The sequence below is a fragment of the Nasonia vitripennis genome, chromosome 5, assembly GCF_009193385.2.
Source record: "Nasonia vitripennis strain AsymCx chromosome 5, Nvit_psr_1.1, whole genome shotgun sequence".
NCBI classification, from domain to species: Eukaryota; Metazoa; Arthropoda; class Insecta; order Hymenoptera; family Pteromalidae; genus Nasonia; species Nasonia vitripennis.
Window position 1 is genome coordinate 13607091 of NC_045761.1, and position 24209 is coordinate 13631299.

Sequence of the window (24209 nt, forward strand, 5' to 3'; positions counted from 1 at the left end):
TCAGAGGATGACAATTAATCTGACGGAAGATGAGGGTGTGGAATCGAATACGATTTCGATGCATTATATAGGAGTGTAGGCAGCACGGGGATGAATGCGCGAGCGAAACAGGAAGGAAGTTGGTGCGAGAGAGAGGGCAATATATACATGTATATAAGATGAACTGCGCAATCGCGACCGAGCCATTCATGAATGCTTCGCTCGAGGTCTGAATTATTATCGGTCGATACGGCCTTTTTCATGCCTTGCTTGCTCTCTTTGCGCGCTTTCGTTTTCTCGCCCCCCGCACGCGGATTATTGCACATATGTGCGATTTCACGTATTGCCATACTTGATCTCGTTCCCCAGCCTTTTTGAGGCTTCCAGCGCTATATTTACACATGTCCCAATGTTTCGAGGTCCCTCCTCGCCGTCGTCATTCAAAACGACTCGCGCCTGATACGTATGTGTGTATGCGTGTTCTATTCATGCGGGAGCAAGAGGTAGGGAGATCGAGGCTGCTTTTTCGTGCACAGCTGTTGCACGCGTGAAACTGTCCTTCGACTTTGTTGATTCTTTGAATTTGCTCGATCGAGCGGGTGCGAGGTTACGAGTGATTTTTAATCGACGATTGTGTTGCAGCTGAGTTAGTCCATTCAGAGATTGTTTCGATTCGATGCTTCATTCACTGGCACAGCATCAATGGTGCTCACGATTTTATTTTAATATCAAAGCAGTTGAAAGTACAGTAACAGCAAGTTTTGTAAAGCGCTTCTTTAATATCGATAGTTTCAAAATTGTTTTTTTTACAACAAATTCATTATTGACACAGTATACAATGTGTATCGCTATCACAATCTGCTTCTTCGTTACATTACAGAGACTATTGTGATTATACGCAGATCACATTAAATAGATAATTCTAAAGTTTAAAATAACACTCGCTTGTAAATACGTTACTATAGTAATGCTTTATCACAATTAGAGATACATTATAGATTTAAAAATTACGTATGCACGATTATACAATAAAATTTAGAAATAAATTTGCATTAAAAAATTAGCCTTGTGAATACATAAAGACGATCCATATTTACGAGGCGATCTTTGTAAGTTAATATCAAAATTCTATTGGACTAGTAATAAAATTTTGTTCACCTAATTCTGTACGGTATTAATTGACATTTGTATGGGAAGTATACCACAGGCTTACGTGTAAAAAGTTGCTATCAATCTAGCTAACAATAAAAATATAAAGGCTACTGCTAATATAACAACAATTTATATAAATAATTGCATTGCTACTTTAAAGATCTATAACTTCTTTTCTAGTTCATTTATCGTTGCTTTCAGTACATCATTATCCCTACGGCGATGTTTTTTGACACTCTCCAACTTTTTCATATCTAGATCCAGGACTCGGACGTTGACTAAAAAACTTCGGCCTTTGGAAGTGTTGATTCGGTGTGCTGGATTTATATCTGATGATAATTCTCTGTGAACATAAAAAATACATGCTCATAAATAATTGCGGCAAATATTATGCGCCTTAAAAAATGTTGTTATAAACTAATAAAATTTTAAATATAAATAGTTTAATGTTTATTCTTGTTTTGAGTATGGAGTAAGTCTGAAACGTCGATTGCAGGTCTCAAAAGTAAAAGGCCTCGTGTTGGTAAATGTGTACTATAGATGGGAACTGGCCTACTGTTGGTAAGGTAGGATACTACCACGGCTGGTTAAGAACCGGGAAATGATACGAAAACATTTCTTACTTATCCACTTCTTGAAAAGCCATCAATATCGAGCAGTCCTTTGCGGTACAAAATAGCAAGTAACTCTTCAAAATAGCCAAGCACTCTTCGATCGAAACATTCTTTCCAAAATCCCTGCTGTCGGCAAGACTCTTTTGCTTGTTATTGTTCTTCTCGCACGATGTACTGGTCGATATTTTATCCTCGACTGTCCCATCGCTCAGTTGTTTATTCTTTACACATACAACCTCTGGATGTACCTGTAAAAAGTTAGAATCTTATAGCATAGACAGTAACCTGTCTCCAAAGCAAGCAAACAATCGAGACGCAAGATAACAGATCCAGCAGCCAAGAGCAAAGATTGAAAAATTAAGATTCACCTCAGGGTAGACACTGGCGTCAGCAGTGCGCACGAGGTCCGCGTAAATCAACTCGTCGCTGAGGAGCGCCGAGAACTTGGCGTAGACCCAAGCAACGGCGTCGGCACCGATGCGGTGCAACCTCTGCATCCGAAGAATTCGCTCGAGGACCGACCCCTTGGCTGGCCGACTCTTCTTCTCGCCCGACAGCACGCATTCCTGTCAATCAGAAGCCGGACAGTTCTTTACGTGCTTCGCGCCGAGCTATTTCGCTACTTACTCTGCACCGCGGCGCTTTTTTAGACTCGGCGTGATCTTAAGTGGTTGGATGTTGTGATTTTTGGAGTCGGAGCTGTTGGGAGATTTACGTGAGGGTATTTCGAGGGGATGGCTCGCATAAGTGACGTCAGGCAAAATATTCCTCGAGGATTGTGAAAGAGATGGAAAAAGCAGTTGCGACGAGAGTGTTTGGAGTTGCAGGTTTTCAGTTTGCGGATATGAATAACGCTTGTTTACAAAATTTACACGCGTCACGGGACACCCGTTGAGATATTTTAATTCCGCATGTTTAACGCGACACAAAAATATGACATTATTGAAAAAGAAACGAACAGGACGTATCCGCCCGGTGGGAAACGCTTGATTAACGGTAGTAAATAACCAGTTTGTGCACTTTTTGTCTATCCAATTCAAACGCTTGAAAAATGGTTAATGAACTTGAAAGTAGCATTTTATATCCAGTTTTTTGAAAAATGCGGAAATCTAATAAGTTTTTTCTGCGACCATATTTGAAAGTTGGTTCTTTCACTTTTATTTTTACGCTTCTCGGTCAAGTTGTATAGTCTAACATATTTATTGTCATACCTGTTTTTAAATCTTAATTTCTTTTATATTCTAGACTACAATATTTTCTCATGAATTTATTTATCAATCGCGAAATGAAGTTGATATTTCAAAATATAAAACTGAGAAATTGAGAATAAGTTTAAATATATCTACGATTTATTTTTATCGAAACGAGATGCGTTTCGCGTCCTTGGATAAGAGAGAAGATAAAAACGGAATGTCAATGATCGATTATATCATAGTATACGACCCTTCATAATTACCATTTCAGATCGTGTTTTAATATGCTCGTTTACAAACTCTACACGAAATTAAACGCAGAATATATAGGTACAAAATAGTATAAGTAATGAAATTGAAAGCATATTACACTTGAAGAGTTTGAAAATATTCCAAAAGATTACGGACACGATAGCAGTACTTTTCTCGCTTGCATTATATGGAAGATAAATTTTTTAATTTACTTTGTAATAATAAAATATTAGAGAAGACATGAATTAATCCGAGCTTGCATAAAAGTTTTATGCATACAAGTTCACCTAAATGTACAGTTGTTATTTTATTTAAAAAATCGATATTCGTGGCTTTAATGGCTGCTGAACAATTAAGTGCAAACAACTTTAATAGCATATCGATTGGATAAACTTGGCATTTATTTAATTTATATTTATTTGCTTCACGAATCAAAATCCTTAAACCGTTACTAACCTATTCCGAAAGATTTGCATCTAACACTCGCTTTAAAAATCTATATAACATCCAAAAATTAATGTGGGAAGTACCTTTTCTTCCTTGGCCAACAGCTTTTTGGCTCTTTGAACAAGTTCGGGCTCCAATCGACTGGGCGGCAGCGCCTCAAACTCTATCTCCCTGATCTGATCCTCGGCCCTGACGACCCTCTCCTCGTTGTCGACGTCGAAGGGTCTTGTGAGAGCGTAGCGCGTAAGTTCCTGGAACACCTCAAGTGGATCCTCCTCTTCGTCGGAGAGCCAATCTTTGAAGATGCGACGCAGAGATTCTTCCCCAGCGACTTTCTCGTCGTACACCACCGAGCCATCCTTGAAGATCTTGAAGTTGTTCTGTGGCGAGTGCAGGAGAGCCGCTAAAGCGCGGTTCATGCGCTCCGTCTCGCCGGAGAAGAGATCGAAGGGACAGTAGGCGCTGGGCGCTTTTGTGCTGCCGGTGTGGATCTGGAGGCGTTCGAAGTTTCGTTAGAAAAACGTGTAAGGTGCGGTCATTGTTAGATTGAAGTGCTGATTTTAGAATGAAAGTTGATATCGGTTGTACAGCAGAAGAAGTCACAAGCGTCCGGTTAAAAATAATTGATTGCAATGCTCTGTGATGATAACTCGATTGCTTCCTTATTGAGAACAATAGATTTTCTATCGGTTTTTCGGCTAAAATTCGCTAGGCATGACGTAAATTTTATTTCTCATTCGCAGCAAAAGGAACAACTCGCCCATTGTGAATTTAACGAACTTTCTAACGCAGCCAGCTGATGCGGAGCATTCAATTTCAGATAAAACCTGAATGTAATAACGAGGCATTTTGTTGTGAATATAATATATAACAAGTTTCGATATGCAAATCGCGGCGACTGCAGCCTGAAAATGATGCCATGTATAATCAATTTTACTTGTTTACGATATGCACTGCACACGTCACTGTATACAGGTATACGACTCTCGCAGATGGCGTGCGGATGTTCTTTGTCGAGCCGGGCACAAGCGTTTCGCTCGCGCCGCTCTCTTTTTATATAATTTCGAGCGCGATTTCAAAAAGAAAGCAGCGGCATTTATTTTTAACAATGACAGCGAACGCTCGAAGAGCGATTTTTTTCAACGCTTCGAGTGCAAGTATACTGCACCATAACGCGGGCGTTTACTGTAACTCGAGAGTGGCTTGACGTCACGGCAAAATTTGTTTCTCCGCTGAGTTCAATTTTTGTTCTCGAACGAGCGTTGTTATTTCAGTCCGCGCGATAAAATAAATGTTATACTACGTGCTCGTTGCTTTTATTTTCGAGTCATTATAACTGTATATATAGCATACGCTTTCTCGCGCGACTGTACCGTGGCGCGGAATAACCAACCTTGTAATATTGCGTTAGACAATAAGGGCATTTCCGAAATTGCCTATCTGCCTTGCAAATGAAGCCCTGTTTAGGTTTAATTTCCACGCAGAATGTCGGCTTGCTCGAGAATTCGGAAAGATGCTCCGGAAGGAATGTGTAATCCGGGAACTTGGTGGCGTATCCTCCGACGACGTCTTTGCCTCGGCGGCTTTCTGAAACACAATGCATAATTCTATATTTACAATGTATTATACCGTGAAACTGGCATATTTCAGTAAAAAAATACCCGACACCCGACAGCTGCACAGATTTCATTCTACAGCTCTAATCGCCAGCAGTTTCGTGGCACTTAGACGGTCATTACGGCCGCGAGCCGTAAAAACAAAAATTTCTCCTCAGTCTGTAATTTCCAGCCCAAAATCTGTCTCTCATCCCACTAGCCTCGCTCGCACGGCTCGAACTCACGCTAGGCGCCCGAGTCCCTTTAAAAATCCTCCACACACACACACACATGCACACATCCGCGCATCAAGACACAGTTGGGGCAGCACGCGAGGCCTCCCCCCCCCCCCCCCGACGCGTGAATAAAAACAAAAACGAAGGAGCAGCCGCCACCGCGCCGCGGTTCCCATGACGGCGAAGCCTTACGTCGAGGAATTTCGGAGCTCGGCGTTCAGCTGCGGCTCGACGATCCGGTTCGAGGTGAAATTCGCCGGTGCTGTGCACCTTGTGCTGTTTGTGCCTGGGCCGAGGGGGAGAGAGAAAATATCCTCGAGAGTCAAGGAGCGAGAGAAGGCCAGCTGGAGCGAGTAAGAGAGAGAAACAGAGCGAAAAGAAGCCTGGCTTTTACGGAGGGCTTGCTGCTTCGCCAAAAGGAGACGCTAAGCCGTCGTCGCCTCTTTTTGTTCTCGTTCTTTCAGTCTTTTCTTGCGCCGAGACGCAAATTGCTTGACCGACGCTGATGATGATGCCCCCCTCGGGGGTTTTGCTCGGTGGATTTGGAAAATGCTGGATTGCTGATTGCCGGCATTTTGAGTAATGTTGTAAAGATCGAGGAATTGTTGTCAAGTGGAAATAATTGCTCCAATGGAAAAAAGAGTAATTTATGAACTCTACAAACTTTGAATTAGAAAGTCAGCATAGAGATGATGATCACTTTAAAGCTTTTTGAATGTGCTCAAAAGGCTGTCCGATATTGCTTCAGTACGCAAGAAGAACGAATAGAATCATAATGATCCGTAGAATCGAATATTTGCTCCGTAATACAGGTATGGTATGGAGGATTCGTATAACAAGCCCATCTCCGTTCTCGACCTACGAACAAAAAATTCATTTCTATAAAACGCTCCAACGAACTGGATAATCGTTCCGATTCTTTTGAAAAACGACCGATCTGTACAGCGTACCGTTTACATAAATTTCGACGCGCAGTTCATACCTCAGGGCGGCATGCTTTTGTTCGTCTCGAAGAAGATGCCAATGCGTAGATATATTTAGGAAAAGTTTTATTTGTTAAGTATTATACATCGTGTCATGGGCTGATTCACACACTGTTTTCATTTGTTGGAATACTCATACGTCAAAACTATACAAGTCCACGCGATTCAAGCATATTTTTATTATTTGAAATGAGTTCTTATAGAGCTGAATATATTGATTATTAAAAGCAGTAAAAATAATTGCAATTCAATTTGTTCAGTATACAACTCTAGAATAATACTAGACATCTGCCCAGTCATGGTGCAAACAGTTCAGAATCTAATACCTATAATTGCTACTATTATCAAGTCTCAGCGTTATTCCTTTGTTCGGACTCGACTATCCGAATTCGCCCATCCTGCTCAGTGTGCTTGTACTGAGCCGCTTTGGCGGCAATTATACTGCGATTTTTACTCTATTCAATCACAACATTCTGTTATTGTACATTGCGATAATGCTATATGGAGTCATTGTTGCTGCTCGCAGCTGGCATCCGGCTTTTCACGCCGTATCTTACTCCGAAGGATATTCAAATTTCGAACAACGATTTACAAAAGTTATGATCCAGCAGGTCGTAAATTAATCCTTTAAAAATTCTCTCAAAAATCGAGCGCAACGCCGATAAAATCGAGAACCGAAGCGCAGCAGCAGCTAGCCAGCTGCTCGAAATTTTCTTATACAGGATGCAACGACCTTATGAAAAATGACACTACGTCACGCTCCCAGTCCGGCGAGAACAAGCAACTCGAAAATGCACTTTGAGAGATCGAACGGAAAATTAACAGGCATAGAGCAGCAGCGGGGCATTACCGCGTCGGCTTTCCAAGATATTTATACGCTCTTCCTTTTCACGCTCGGAGGCCCATAGTGGGCGCATCGCTTGTGCATGTACAAAAGCCGACTGCATCGCACAAAGAGCGGCGGAGCACACACGCCGCGGACTCTATAAGTGTATATGCAGCAGGAGAGAAAGGCTGCAAAGGAGATACCCGATCGGACCCGCATCGATGTGCAGCGCGCAAAAGCCTCCGCTTCCTGGACGAGAAGGCAGAGGGAGGGGGGGGGGGAAGATAACCTGGCTTTCTTTCTTTGTTTATTTCTCCTCCGGAGAGGAATGCTCGGGTTGCCTGCATCGGGGCTCGAATTTTCGAAGTTCCCCGCCAGGACGTGCGCGAGTGCATGTGCGGGCACCTGTGGGAGGCGAGTGCAGAGCGCGAGAGGGAGAGACGCGCCAGACCGAGGCTTCCTGCGCGCGGCTGCACCCCCCGGCTTTCCGCTCCGATGCTGCTGCTGCTGCTGCTGCTACTGCCGTTTCTGCTCGCGAGTGTAGGAATTTTTCATCCAGTCGCTGTACTTATAGTGCTTAATTGGAAATTAAATTTGCAGGTAAATAATCTGGTTTGTGACACTGAGTGGATACGCTTTTGCGATATTTGGGTTCGTTTGAATACATATGATATTAGTGTTATCCTCGAGTTTAACAGAAACTGAATGAATGTTTACCCTGTTGCTATGCATCTGAAAATAACAATTTAAGCAAGTTCTAGCTGTTCCCTTTCTGATATTGTGCTATAGTCTTTGCAGAAAAAGCAAAAAATCTTTTAATTTCTTGCAATTTCTAGCACAAAACACGAGCATCCAATTCATTTGCCGCGCGTTTTCCCGATTTCACGCGAACTCGTTAGAATATAGCTCCTCTCCGCGGCATTCAATATTTCATATAGGTGTAAAACAAGACCCGCCCTCCGCCACATACGTCACCGAAGTAATCACAGAACGACACGCAACAGTGATTCTCATCGAGAACCTCAAAGTGTAGATGATAGCTACATCCCGCGCTCGTCAAAGCTCGCTCGCGAGTAATTACGAATTCAGCAACGCGCGAGGCTTTCACATTGAAAAGCAAGTGTAACTCTCTCGATTCCGTGTATCGCTCGACTAGCATCGCAGTGTAGTTACAGTCACTGTCAGTCACCTCTGACTGTAAAGCCGCCGCTCCGATGATAAAAAGTGAAATTCGCATACGGCCTGTAATATCTGGCTGATTCGAACGAAAAATAACGAAACAACGAGCTATGCTACGTAGACGGCGAAAAGGTGTCCCTCCTTCCTCTGCTTTTCATTTTCCGAAAAGGAAAAACGCGAAAGAGCAGACGCGCACCGGTCTGATGGAGGGGAGCAGCGCCAGCACATCCTCGACGCGGCTGTGCAGTACGTGCAGCCGATATAACGCGCCGGATAAATCGATATACACGGCGAGTGCGCAGTATCGCGCTCCGCGGCCAACACAGAGAGAGAGAAAGGAGCGTCGGGCGATTATCGCCTAGCACGAGCCCCCCTTACCATCGGCCCGTAACGATCCGCAGCCGTCGGAACTCCTTTTTCGCTCTTATTGCACTCTTCCTCTGCTGTATTATGCTGTAATGCTGTATAGTACTCTGATGGATAAGTGGGCGTATAGCTATGCACGTACACAGCGCTCAGCTTTCACTCTGACTCTGTCCCGCTCGCCTATATGAGCTGTCTGTGGCTGTTCGCACACGAGAATCGCCGTGTTCGGATGTGCGATATGCGTAATTACTGCGGATGATTGTAACCCGACTTTCTCCGATTCTTAATTGCTACACCGATGTATTATTACCGTTTTTTCGCTGGTTTGCGACGATGAGGGGACGTATGTCGTACATCGCGTTTTCCAATCAGTCGTGTGTCACGATACCTTATACGCTGATGGCTAACGTACGTTTTTATACATCAACCTTGTAATATTAGATTGAGGTAGGCTATTTTTCCTTGTCGTATTTGGAGGATCCTGTAATAGTCTTCCATGTTACAAATAATTGCTTGTTAAAAAATTCAACGTAGTCAAAAGTGTAAAAAAAAGTTTTTAGAATTCTTATACGAAATCAATGCCAAATAGGTATAACTATTTTATTTGTACATTTTTTGCACGAAATACCTTCATGACCTCGGAACCTTATAATGAATATTTGAACAAATTTTAAAACTTAATTTTTTTACTCAACGAGCGCAACAGCGCACTTAAATTTTAAAATGATCGTAAATTATATAAACGAAGTGTATTTATTTATTTAGCACGACAACGAGAGATGCCGCTCGTACTTTTTCAAGCATTTTTAATGACACCTGAATCATGAAGCGTATTCCGTAATAAAACACTTTAGTATACAGCATTCAGCAATGCATTTCACCGTGTGTATTGAATAACTTTTTGAGAGTATTATTTTCAAGAGTCTTGGATCTCGCCGGGCCATGACCTGTTATTATGTGAGCAGCTTAAAACATCGGTAAAAAACGGTTTCCACTTTTTAAAATTAACATATTTCTCGAGTAGCACGGGACACAGGCCCTTCGAAACTCAGTCGATGTAATGACTTTTTTTTTCAAAAAAAGGGGGCTATAAATAAAGATAAGTCGTTTGGGATTTCAGAGCAAATAAAAAAATCGAAAAATAAGAGGATAACGTGTAAGAGAGTGTATTATTACATGTTTGTACGTACACAAGTATTGTGATGCACGCCACTTGTTGCTGCACTTTTTCACTCGAGTCCTTTGCTAAATACTCGGGCGAAAATCTCTCGGAATCGATTGATATTATTTGTGGTAAGCGATGAATAAAGACGCGGCAGTTTATTGGAAACACAATTTTGAAAGGTTCATAATTAACGTTTTTACTTTTCCGCTACATCCAACAACAGACGTGGATTAATTAAAAGAATCAACATAATATGATACATTTTTTTATGTCAATTATTTCCTCTCGAAAAATTGAAGCTACTCGACTACAAATCGATGTGACTACTATAAAAATTCCTCGATTATCCGAATTCAATATCAGTCTCAAATTTACGAATATCACGTTGAAGTTACCAAATTACACTAGCTACCTGTGAACCAATGCTTGCATGCATAAATTCAGATGCACACTGGCCACTGGACTTGATTATTCGGTAACGTAACACACCTGCCACATCCTGATCGAAACCTGCACCGGCCGAAGATTCTCGCGCCCCAGCTTGTGAGAAAAATACTTTTTTGGCTTCGTTTCTCTCGTGGCGTTGCCGAGATGTCGAATCCTGATAAAGGTATATTCCTTGAAAAAAAAGCCCACACGCCCGTCATGAAGATCCTTTTTGTGCGGAATTAGCATAATCGCTTATATAGTTCAGTTGGAAACTTGAGCAACTGTTTTACAGTTTTCGTCAATTATGATTATATTCCGTTTTTAGCTGTAGCAGTTCAATCGAAATCCTTTGCGAATTCTTGTAAAACGCAAAACGTCGCATGTACAGTTTCCAAGTCCTTTTTCAAACTCCACGCACGCAGCAACGAAAACACATTTTGAAAAGTTAAAAAGTATCACAAGCGCCTCCGGCCTGAAGTATACTGCAGCCTCGCAGTTTTTAGTTCGCTGCGCGACGGCATCAACGGCGAGTCAGAAAAAAAACCATCCATTTCTCAGCAGAAAAGAAGCCTGAAGTCAACTGTAAAACTCTCGTCGCGGCGCGGCGCAGCGGATGAAAAGTTCGTTCCGCGACTAATGACGGGCCATTTGCATGGCAACGAGCAGCGCGCAAAAATTAAAACGCGAATAATAAACCCGGCGAAAAAAGAGCAGGCGGCAGAAGAAGAAGAAGAGGCAGATGAAGAGAAGAATAAGGCGGCGTATTTTCGCGTGCACGGCCCAAGAAAGCGTGGAAGGGCCGGAAGCGGTCCCCGAGCGGAAACGCGCCCGGCTGGCTCGAGTTGCGGCCTTCTATATATTTTTTTCGGTTTTTTCACTCGCTTTATTCTGCACCCGTTGCGCGCACCTTTTGCATTTCGACTTCTGATCTTTGTTGCGCAGTCATGTGGAGGTACGCGAGCAAGGGCGCGTATTTCAATTAGGTCATTAGTCGCACTTATTATACTCTTTGCGCGCTCATATGGCTACACTCTCCTGGTGTCCTTGTACGCGAGGATTCTTTGTGTGGGAATCGTGTGGCAGAATTTATGCTGTTGGCCTAATATCGGTTTTCAAATATTTTTGTGAGGGGAATTACAAATGCTGAAATATATATATACGCAGTACCGATGACTAAGGCTCCTAAATATGGATTTGCTATATAAGATTCGTGAAAAAAAGTGCTTATTTTGTGAAAAAGGTTCATAACCAAACTCAACTTTTTTGCCTTACGCTACACACATTATCTCGTGAGAAAACTGGTGGAATTATAATTCAGAACGACAATGGCCAGAATAGTACATCACGTAATTGCATCTTAGTAGAACAAAGAAATTGCAACTGATTTTGTTTCAAAACAAAAAAAAATATATGAACCTGTACAATAAAATATTGTACAACGTTTTACTACAATATATATATAAAAAAAAAATTGAATTTCAGTGAAATCTAACGAATCTCAAGACGACGGCCATTATACTTTATCTCAGTAATTCAGTAGTATAATTCTTCAACGGAAGCGAAAACAACAGAGTGTATCGAAAAAAAGGACCTCGCAGGAAAAAAATAGCGCTATCACCGCAAGACGCCATAAGTCTGGTGAGCCCCTCCGGTAAACTCTACTCCCTGCGATATCGTGTGTCCACATTATCCCCGCAGCTTATTCATTACTCATTCCAAAAGTGCGGGGGAGAGTCCTCGTCACCTCCTCTCCCAATAGCATATGCCAGTGGCTTTGAAGAAAAGCAGGCCTCAGCGCTCTTTTTCCATTCATTTCCTTTGCCAGCAGCTCGAGCTCGGAAAACCGCAGCTCCGAATTGACTGCGCCGCGTGCATAAATTTCCCGCCAGCGCCGCCGCCGCCGCCTGCATTATCTCATAATGCTCGCTGCTGCAGCTCGCGCCTTTCCAATTACGCACTAATGGCCTTACGTGCCTCGTGCGCTCAATTTTTCGCGTATATACGGGATGCAGCAGCGGCGGCGGCGGCGGCGGCGCGACTCCCCTCTGGGGAGGAAAGCCAGAGCGGGAATTTTTCATTTCCAGCGGCGGCGCCGACCTGCACGCTTATTATTTAGGCTCTGTGTGTATGGTATATAGGTATACTACGCAAGTGCACAGTAGGAATGCTGCAAGGTGACGATCTGAATTTTTGCCCTTTTTGTTTGAAAAATCTGGGGATCATCGATAGGAATGTGAATGATTTACTGTAATCGACGAGGTGCATTGGCGAGTACAAAACACATCTTTGTAGAGCAACGTATTTCTTTATAGAATAAATTTCAGAATCTATTGATGAATTGTTAAGAACTTTTCAAGAATTTATATAGTCTTATCCGCGGATGCTTGGCAATTTCCATTATAAGAGTTATTTTCTGGATCACGAAACTTGCCTAAGTACGCGCGGGGTCTATAAAGCTTTTGTTATTATCGTCACAACCCTAGTTTTTAATAGGCCAATGAAGAACTTCAAGTGCCAATTAGAAAATAACAAACTTCTATTTGTTCGCCAACCAAAAGTGTATTCTTACTCTGACCTAGAAAATGACAACTCTCCATAGCTTCAAAGTTCCAATAAAACGCTGAAAACCGCACAATTAAAGTACAACCAAACAATTTATACAATAAATGAAAGTTTTTCGGAAGTATACTTTCAAAAAAATTCAATCAGCATACACTGTCCTTTATGAACTCAAGAAAAGAAAGAATAATAAACAAGCGCCTCTTATATTTGTGCCTGAGGAAATGGTCACCGGGTGTTTCGTACTTGTCCTCCTCCACAAGACCTCTTTAAAATAGTAATTGTAGTGTTGAAAAAAGTCCCGGAAATCATTTGCAACTGTAAATATTGCAACTCATTTGCAGCCATTCAGAGCATACATTTGGTTGAGACTCGCACAATAGGCGCAAGAAAACAAATGGGCTACGAATTCTGACGAGTTTACACACGAATACCGAAATATTTAATGGAATGACTCATCTTGTTAATGAAAATTTTGTTGGCGCGTTGCAACCGTTTCAAAACAATATCAACGACTAATAACCCCCTATCCAAGCGATGCTTAAAGAAGACAACAGAATGCGATAAGAATCTATAAAGATTCTCTCCGCAAGAGTCGAGCCCAGGCAATAAAGCAGAATCTACCACACAGCCTACCTTCGTGGCAGCACCGACCTGTAAAAAGGCTCTTCGCGCATTCGAGGTGGATACAAAGTCGCCGTCGTCGCATGATAATCCGGCTCTCTCTCTCTCTCTCTCTCTCTCTCTCTCTCTCTCTCTCTCTCGGAAAAGTCGAAAACGCGGCCGTAGCTGGCGCAAAATCGTTTTTCCTGAGGCCGTTCTCGAGCCTCCGCGAGTCTTTGTTCGTGTTTAAGGGCTCCGCTCGGGTGGTGGGCTACGTGCCAGCTCTGGCTGCAGCTGCGTCAGCCTTTCCACAAAAACCGATGGAAGAGGCGCGGAGAGAAAGGCGAGAGCGACAGCGAGAGAGGAGACAGAGGGGAATAACGGAGGTTATATAGGAATCCAGGAAAGAGAGAGAGAGATGGTGCTGCCAAAGGGGAAAGCGCGCAGTACACACGACGGAGCAAAGTTCTTTGTTTCGAGTAGCTGTGCGGCGCTCGTCTCGTTTTTTTCGGATGTTACGTGTAGTTAACCTTATACGGTGAGTCACGAATTAATTTCAGTCGAGCATGCACACGGGCTCGTTCGGCTTTTACTTTTCGATGTGGAAATGTAGTTTTTTATCAACAGCACGAGCATCCTGGATTCGCTCGATGGAACAGACGAGCCGTCGAAATCTTGCGATTTTCTTTTCTACACCGTAGATTACAGCTAAATATTAAGTACTTCGCGGCGGTGGAATTGCAATCAGTTTCATATTTTCATCGAGAAAAACAGTTTTGCGTTGGCAGCAATTGTATGGCTCATCGTACGAAAGCGGAAAGCAATCGATGGGAAAAATACAAGTGCACGCAAGTAAGCCAGAAAGGGGCAAAACTCGTCATATAACCTGCGTTCGGTCGGAAGGGACTGACCGGACAGACTGTCAGCTGCACTTTGTCAACGGGCTGCCCAATTTCCGAACTGAGAGCGGATCTCACGTCACGCTGCGATACTTTTAGGGTTCACTTTTTGTCCTCTCCATTCAAGGGTCCTTTGTTCATTCGACGCCAATAAAGATAACACTTTTTTCAGCTCGGGGAACATTTAATCGGCGCTCGCGAATCGGCTCCCATGACTCCCCCGAGAGTGATTATTTCTGTTGTTATGTAAATCGTCGCGGGGATGGCATTTCATGAAATTTATGCTATGTTTTAAAAAATCGATGTTTTCGTGCATTTTATAACAAGAGGCTTTTAAAACGAAATCGTTGTTACGCAAAATGTAGTATCGCACAAAAAAGTAACGGATACTCGGACACGCCTTTATATAATTGAATATACACGGTAACCCTAAAACACTGTCTTCAACATCGGACAAAGCAGCTCGCGAGACGTTACATGCGCGGTTCACGTCTAAAGATCGTTATGAGGGAGAAAGAGCAGATATTTTTCCGGCGTGCCATTGTTAGTGTAAGCCGTGATCGTAACATGAGCATCAATCGGGGTTGTATAAGCGGTAACGAGTCGAATCTATGAGCAGAGTTGCCGATCCGTCTTTGAAATCAAAAGCGTAACTTGAAAAATAAAACAGCTGAAAAGGTCCCGTATAACGAGGCACTAATAAGCGCACCGGCGTAATGAAAATTCGCGTCCCGAGCCATTACCGGCGCGCTGCGAACGAAAATCAAGCAGAAGAAGCGGAGAAGAGGAAGCGGATGGGAAAAGCTACATAGGCTCACCCGGCCGGCATATCGATCGTCGCCATGCAAATTCACGAGCTACACTTGTCCCGGCAGCCAGCGAAAACAAGCAAACAAGAAATACTGCACAGCAGAATGCTTAATAGGGGAGAAAGAGAGAAAGAAAGAAAGAGAGAGAGAGAGAGAGAGAGAGAGAGAGAGAGAGAGAGAGAGAGAGAGAGAGAGAGGATAGAGCAGCTCTTACCGGGACGGTCCAGGCGTATCTTCTCGGACAATCTGGCAATTTCCGCCTGGTCGCAGTGGAGAATCTCGGGTTCGCAGACGTAGCAGCCGAGGAAGCCGGAAATGACGGCCCTGATAAAGTCGACTTCGCGACGAACTCGCAGGCAGTCTTCTTCCTCCGGCGAGGACTCGGCTCCGCAGGCTGACTTCCTCAATCGAATCACCTTGCGCTCCTGTGTCGCAGAAAATCACTCTTGTTATACGCGCGAATCACCGGCCGATTAATGGACGCTCTGTTTGATGCGAGAGCGACGTGTAACTCTGCTGGTTTGGAACTTTTGTAAAAGCTTGGAATAAAAGTGGATTATCTCGCGTTTATTGGATTTTCGATTGAAAGGGAGAATGCAAATGCGCCGACGGGTACGGGTACATGCGAACGTGTTTTTCTGTGATCGCTTTAAACGGGATTCTGCGCGTTTCAAAATACAAGATTTTTTTGGTCTTTCGCTCGATCGAATGTAGTTCACCTCGTTCGGTCAAGCTCGTGCAAATTCGCTCCCTATTGCGTCATCGCGGCATTAACTTTATAAACAATATCTGGTTTTGCCGCGTCTCGCGAGTTTCAAACAATCGGTGTCGATCGATCATCCTCTTTTCTGCGATGCCTTGTACAGCTGAACCCGTTCTTTTACCCAATTCTTGTGTTCAATGCTGAATGGAAACAAATGATTTATTGTCATCTGTATAAACAATAACGTTATGCATAGCTTTGCGCGCAAAGCTTTTACAAACATAATCGTCTGGTAGAAAGTTACCAGTAAAAATTTACTACCACATTAAGGCCAGCTAAAGTGCTTTTGCTAATTCTCATCAGCTGATTTTCATCTGAAACTAAGATGAAACTCAGCTGTGAACTCGCTTTACAGCAGTCAAAACTCACCTAACCTCGCATAATCCAGCATGTAAAATTTTACGTAATAAAACAAGTATCTTGTTCAACGACTATGAATCTTATAATAATAAAACTGCATATGCCACCATAATGTTAGATAATGCCTATGGCTGACTCGAATACTAACTTGAAAATATCTATCAAGATTGTCTCATCCTGACTTCATCGTATTGATCCACAACAAATAGATTACACTTTATATTTTTAATATCCATATATAGTAGAACACTGTTACAATGTCGCTACCCTAAGCGGGTCTTGGGCGTTGTCGTCCAGATCGGACGGGTGGGTGCCTATCACCACTACACAGCGCGTCCTTAGGTTGCGGATAGAGGAACAGCCCCTGAGAAAGAGGTTAGCTGCAAATAAATTGAATAAGCAGCCGCGGACAGCCGATAGGAACAGGCATGGGTGTGATGAGCCCACACTGTCGAACGCATTCATCTAGAAACACTACGCAAGCACCACAACAAAAACACATTTCACATTATCTCTTATCTCTCGATCTCTTTCATCACACATTACAAAAATGGGCAAAAATCCTGCTGCCGAGGAGGATGCGGGAGCGATGACAACTGCCCCGAAAGGGGATGTGTAGAATGATTCGTCACCTGGTCTTACGCGGTAACGATGCCAGCGAAGGCGCGCTGCCTTGCAGGGGGGCATTAGGATGCGAGAATGAAACCGTAGTGTGTCTGACGACGAGTTGACACTGTCCTCGTCAAAGTCGGAAAGCTCTCATACTTAATTCTAGAGAGGTATGAGGGTTATCACCTCTAGTACAGTGGACTCACCTGCGATCGGAACAGGGTCCGAAGCGCGCGGGTTTAACATACTATCATGGCTCAAAAAAAAATCAAATCCGAACCAAAAGGGACTTAAGGGTCGGAACTTGGAATGTTCGCAGTCTATACAGAGCAGGCGCGTTTAAAGAACTCGTAAAGGAAGCTGATAGGTACAATCTAGATTTGGTAGCAATACAGGAATCGCGGTGGCCAGATGGTGGAGTACTAGCATCGGGTAACTTCACGTACCTGTATGGGGCCGGGAGTGGGGGATCTCTAGGCACCGGATTTCTTGTAAGCAAAAGCATCATAAATTATCGAAGGTGAATGGTATAGATATGTATTTATTAATGTACACTGTCCTACGGAGGACAAAGAAGAAGAAGCTAAGGATCTCTATTACGAAACTTTAGAGCAGGTAATCGACCAGTTCGCGTCTTACGACACAAGAATAGTATTAGGCGATTTCAATGCTAAAATAGGTAGGGAGGAAATGTTTAGGCCTACTATAGGGAAGGAAAGCCTGCACGAAGCCAGCAATGATAACGGTATTAGGGTCATAAATTTCGCGGCGACAAAAGATCTTATAATCAAAACTACGTGTTTTAAGCACAAGGACATACACAAGGCAACGTGGACATCGCCGGACGGGGCCACACAGAACCAAATTGATCATTTCTTCATTGAAAAAAGACGTCATACTAACGTTCTCGACGTAAGGGCTTACAGAGGGGCAGATAGCGACTCGGACCACTTCCTAGTACTAGCCAAATTAAGAACTAAACTAGTAGCGAATCAAAATAGTAAGCGAGCAAACAAGGTAGAAAGCTTCGATATTGAGAAGCTACGAGATAGAACAGAGCGAATTAGGTACCAGATAGAAATTAATAACAGGTTTCAGGCACTTGAAGAAACAAACACATCGCCGGAGGGGAATGACGAACCGAATATCTTATGGGGGGACATCGAAAAAAACCGTAAAAGAGGCCGCGAACAACGTACTGGGTAAAAAGAAAAAGCCAAAGAGCAAACCACGGTTTGACGAAGAGTGCGAACTCTGGTTTGAAAGGCGCAAAAAGGCTAAATTAGATAGCTTACAAAATAGAAGCGATAGGACCGTAGAAGAGTATTCTAACGTAAGGAAACAGACGAGCGCGATCTACACAAATAAGAAGCGGGAGTATCAAAAGAAGCTTATTAGGAGAATAGAAACTAACAGTAAGAAAAATAACCCCCGCGAAATGTACAGAGGGATTAACGCCATCAGAAATAGTTTTAGGAGTAGAGCGCAATTGATGAAGGACGAAAACGGGGATCTCGTAACAAATGACAACGACTTACTGTCGCTGTGGAAAAATTATTTCGATAAATTATTAAACGTGCACGAAAATAGCGAAGAATTAGGGGACGAAATTCACACTGCTGAACTCCACGTGGAGGAACCGAGCTACCAAGAAGTAGAGGCCGCGATTAAAAAACTAAAAAACAACAAAGCCGCGGGAAATGACTCTATACCAGCTGAGTTACTCAAATATGGGGGCGTCGAGCTCACTTTCAAAATCTATAAACTAGTATGTGCCATCTAGAAAAATGAAACAATACCCGTAAATTGGAAGGAATCTATCATTATACCGATTTTTAAAAAGGGGGATAAGACAGACTGCAATAACTATAGGGGTATCTCACTTTTAGCAACGTGCTACAAAGTTCTGTCAAACGTAATACAAGCTAGACTCACTCCATTCGCGGAAGATATAGTAGGAGATTATCAGTGCGGATTTCGGCGCAACAGATCGACGAGCGATCAAATGTTTACCATAAGACAGTTGTTAGAGAAAAAGTGGGAATTTTGCGAAACCATACACCAACTATTTATAGATTTTAAAAAAGCGTACGACTCTATTAAGCGAAGCAAAATGTATCAAATTCTAGTACTTCTCGGTGTACCGAAAAAACTCGTGAGATTAATTCAAATATGTCTGAACGGAAGCACGGGAAAGGTCCGAGTAGGCGGTAATGTATCAGAACCCTTCATGATACGCGATGGTTTAAAACAAGGGGATGGGCTCTCTACGGTGCTGTTCAACTTAACGTTAGAGTATGCCGTTAGAAAAATGCAGGTTACTGCCGGTGGTTCTGTACGGGTGCGAAACGTGGGCTCTCACTAAGCAGGCGGACAACCGTTTTAGGGTATTTGAAAATAAAGTCTTGCGAAAAATATACGGGCCGAAGAAAGATGAGGAAACCGGGGAATGGAGGAGACTACACAATGATGAGTTACACAATCTGTACGCGTCACCAAATATTAACAGAATAATAAAATCGCGCAGATTGGGATGGGCAGGGCACGTAGCGAGAATGGGAGACGACCGTACGGCAGCGTGTGTCATGAAGGGCAGGCCGATGGTAGCGCGACCTCTAGGTAGACCTAGACGTAGATGGGAGGACAACGTAAAAGCGGATCTAGTAGAAATAGGACGGGTGGGTGTCGATCGGAGAGGTGCATCTTGGGTGGGGTTGACACAAGATAGGGCACCGTGGAAGGCTTGCGTAGATGAGGCGATGAACTTTCGAGTTCCAAATGCCACGTAAAAAAAATATATATAGTAGAATATTTATGCCAGTATAGTTTGTCAGTAAAGTTTGACACCGGCCATCTACAGATTTATATATGCAGGATCATGCAGGGCTATGTTGCCACTCTATGCAAATTTCTAACTACCAACAAATATTAGCTAATTTTAGCTGAAACGCCATGTATAAGCCCCTATTAACGTATAAACGGTATTTCAGCTAAGTTCCGAACAGTAAACCAGCTGAATTGTTAAATAAGCCGATATCCAGCTGAATCCTCCCGAACGGCTGAAGTTAATACGCGATTATAGAATCCAAGTATATTCCCGACAAAAATCTAGCGCATGCATCGCATCACGAATCCGATTACGCGTAATAACGCGACGCGCACAATAGCGTCATTATACACACAAACGACGGAATCTAATTAATCGCACGAAATCGAATCAATTAGTCTAAATACGCTCGCGCGCATGTACGAGACACGTGCGCGAGTGTGTCCTTCTTCTTATTGTCATATAACAAAAGGACCTAATTTTAGCCGATCTCCTCAGCGCGCTAGCATCCCCAAAGGACGAGCTCCGCTGATACGCAGTATACATCGTATAACACGAGTGGGCAAAGGAAAAGTGTTATGCGCTCCTCGTCGCCGCAGTGTGTAGGCATGTAGACAAAGGATAAAAGTTCAGCGGAAAATCTGTAAAGCGTTATTGCGTAACTCCGGAGTTTCCATCAGGGAGAGTCCTTGCGTAAGCTCGCCAGCGGCTATCGACGCACGTACAGCAGCGCCAGGGACAGGTATAATTCCAAAGGGCTTTTTCTCCCTGGCCGCTAGTGGCGCACGTGCGCTGGCGCGTGTGGAGAAACGGCCGTCCGGGTTGCCGCGCGAGGAGGTGGAGGCCAACGCGGCAGCGGAGCACGTGACACGGTGAACCCGAGCGCGCGCGCGCAACGTGCCGCTATCGATTCGACGGATGCCGGGCTTTTGCGTCGCGAGCGGACGGAAGTCGTCGGCCGACGACGACGAGGACCGCGCTCTGTGTGTGCGCGCGTGTGTGTGTGTGTGTGATGGAGTCGCGAGGCGCATCGATTCCGATGCCGCTACTCGGTTTCTGTATGGATTGGAGAAAACGAATGTTTCGTCCGTAGGGTCGTGTTTTCGACGACGGGGTGAAGGTGAGCGGCTGCTTTTACGGCGGGTTCTTATTAGATTATTCATGTAACGGACTGCGCTTGTTTCCCGCTAAGTCGGCTACTGGATGAGGAATAATGTTGATATACCAATTATATTGATCCAAAGAGACTGGTTTCGTTGAATGTTCAATGATGCCCGAGAACGAAGTGAATCAAAGACTTGAAGAAACGCGTATTTATTCAACTCGAGTAACTGGTTATCAATGTCCACATACGCGAATTGTACGGTATGATAAAGTAACCGTTCTCAGAACCAGAATTCGATTTCGCATACAGAATATGTGCGCCCACGCAGCAGAATTCCAACTAGCTATAATACTCGTGCATATATAGTACCTAATACAGACTTTTCATCAAAAATTCTCAAAACAAAAGTATCAGCCCGAAATTCCCCAAAAAATGTCCCTCTCTCTCTCTCTCTCTCTCTCTTTCTTTCTCTCAGTCTCTCTCCAGCCTGCACCCGATCGATCTTCTTCACCAACGCGAGCGAGCGCGCGCGCGCATGACGAGGAGCTAGCTTAGCAACTCTTGCGCCGGCTCCGCTAATCTCCTCTGCCCACAGAGACACGTATACACGTGCGCACAGCTAGCACAGCTAGACTTTGCACGAGCCGCCTGCAGCGACGACGACGACGACGACGACGACGACCACGGGTTCCGCTATATAACTATAACTAGAGTTGCTGTGCGCGACTATCCCCACCAACTCCGGCCTCGGAAAACTCGTACTCGCGAGAGGTCAACGGCCAATGCTTAATGATCCCCCACCTCTCTTCTGCCTCCACTACTCGCTATATATCTTTCTCTCTCCCTCTTTTCCTCCGTTCGCGAAAGATAGACCGAGCTGCAGATATTACATAGTCGCTGCCGCTTTATGCGAGTGCGCGCTCTGATCTTTTTTAGCGCTTAGTTTTCCCGGCGCACACCCGATTATCAATTTGAGGATGTGGCTCGACTCTTTGATCGCTGTGCGCCGATTTGTACGTATATATAACGTATACCGACGAGCTGAACTCGCATACTCCTCTGTATTCCGCGCAGCTGCGGTGAGAGGAGGGAACTTTCCAGACTGCTATATCGCGCTCGACCGGCTATTACGGCCCATTATCGCGCGCGAGCTGGCCTCTCTTTGACGGGCGAAAAAATTTAATTGTTCGCGCGCGCGCTGGCCGCACCTAGCGACTCTTTTCGGAAAAATTCTCGGAACCGCGCGCCTGCAAAGGAGTTTTAAAGTTTTTCTCGGGACTGCGAATTTTAATTATACCCCCGGTACATCGACTGCGGAAAAAATAGATATTCTCGTGAGAACGCGACCGAGTGTATGTCCGCGAGAAAGAAAGAAAATTACCACTCGGCGATAACGATAGCATTTAAAATCCTAATCCAGCTCGACCTGACGATTCAATAATCGCGGCCGCGTGTACGAAGTCCCTCTCGAATTCCCATGGCCTGGCGCGACGTGATTCACGATCCGCGATTCGCCGCTAAAGTAATCGCGCTAGCGAGCGCATGCGAAATCGTAGAAAATAAATTATGCATTCTCCCAGGAAGCGATCATACTTCAGCCGCGATTCATCTGCGATTCTATATCAACTCTCGGCTTATCGCTCTATGGTTCGATTCTATTTTCCCCCGCGAAAAATGCTACGCATTCTTTTTCCACGTATATAATCAGATGTGTATATAAGAGCTTCGCGAGAGCACATACTTCCGCTCGCTTGTGTATTTATCCTCCGTACGTAAACTGCCCGCTGTTCTGTACGGCTAATCGAAGCTCGCCGTTTTGCCGAGTACTCGTGCTCATTTAGCTGTTTGGATATTATCGAACTTTTTCGTATGTCCGAAGTAAGTAGGAGAGAGAAAGGTCCGATGTTGTAATGATAATAGTAATAATGATCGCGTCGAGAAAGTTAGTAGGTTAAATGTTTAATAAGATCTCGAGAAACTTTATCCGTCCCCCATCATCGGAGCAGCTTGAGCCATCAAGCAAAAGAGAATAGCTCAACTCAACTCAACACGGCCGTGTTTATCTTGGATGTACAGCGCGCGGCACCTATTATACGTACGTCGAGAGGAGAAAAAAATAACACGTAAAATCATAATCGCGTAACGTGCTATTAAGGCTCGCGCATTCGTTAAGCTCGATCGAGTTCAACGGCCGCGTTGCTCTCGTATCGTTTAAAAGGCTCGACAATGGCGATAAAACATCATGCGCTCCCTAATGAATCTAGTTACTTTTACGCGCGAGCTTTTTATATATACACATATTAAAACTCGTTTTACGACGTATCCATTATGCGTATAGTCTAGCTAGCGCGTATGTAATTGCGCAATTTGTAGTAGTGCACGGCGCATAGCCGGGAGATTCTATTTTTAAGCGGCGGCTCGTATGATGATTTACAAAATGTCGAAGCGCAGAGAGAGAATTTCCCAAGAGGCGAGAGTGGAGATGCGTATTATGCGCCATTATGTGCGCTATGAAAACATAGTTACGTTACGGAACTACGAAACTTTTCATAGGAAATTTTTCATTCGAGTTCTCTGCAACGCTCAGCTCCCGTCCGCCGCTGGATAAATCAATCTCAAAGTTCAAGTTTATCAATTAACGAACACGTCAGAAGTGGAATTGGAAAATCATCCGTCGGTTATCGAACGTTTATCAAGAGCGACGTTGAGTAAAAACAATATAACAGAATATATAACAGACAGTATAAATTTAAAAAGTACAGAATAGCAGCGAGTATATAGCTATATGCACTGTAGAGAGCTTGGGTAAAATAAGAGCAGGCCACGAGATTAGAAAGGAAGAAAAAGGACGAACTCCGTTCGCTCGCGTATATGAAACGCCGATGGAAGATTAAGCCCCAGCAGTCTCTATACCTACACTATATGCTATATGTATACTCGGCCCGGCCGCTTGGTAATTAGTGCGGACAAGCAATGGCTTCCTCTCCGTCCCGTTATGATAAGCCGCGCGCGCGCGAAACGTCTATAGAAAGGAGCGGAGCTGCGCTACATTCGCCATTGGCCGCGTGTATATAGAGTTCGATTTTTGCCAGCGGATCCCGCGACACCGTCGGCGCATGATTGACTGCGGGATTATGTGAGCTATACCTATATACGTGTCCGCGTAGCTCTCGTATTTCTCTCCCGCGATCGATCCCGGTGCGCGCGCCCGGCAACGCGGATGAAGCCAATGGCGGAGCCTGCGCGATTTACGCGCCCG

At 44.1% G+C, this 24209-nt stretch overlaps 1 protein-coding gene across 5 annotated transcripts in view; it reads right to left on the reverse strand.

Annotated features, from left to right (window-relative positions):
• Nucleotides 1–735: 735 nt before the first annotated feature.
• The window catches only part of LOC100679532 (inositol-pentakisphosphate 2-kinase), a 125317-nt gene continuing 101843 nt past the window's right edge, over nucleotides 736–24209 (reverse strand). For all 5 annotated transcript variants that reach the window (XM_031931896.2, XM_031931895.1, XM_031931894.1 and 2 more), the window contains 6 exons: nucleotides 15501–15711; nucleotides 5031–5224; nucleotides 3721–4128; nucleotides 2114–2311; nucleotides 1755–1993; nucleotides 736–1474 (listed from right to left, as the gene is read on the reverse strand). In XM_031931896.2, coding sequence (XP_031787756.1) covers nucleotides 1294–1474; nucleotides 1755–1993; nucleotides 2114–2311; nucleotides 3721–4128; nucleotides 5031–5224; nucleotides 15501–15711 — 1431 coding nt within the window. In that variant the 3' untranslated portion in view covers nucleotides 736–1293. The remainder of the gene's footprint in view (nucleotides 1475–1754; nucleotides 1994–2113; nucleotides 2312–3720; nucleotides 4129–5030; nucleotides 5225–15500; nucleotides 15712–24209) is intronic.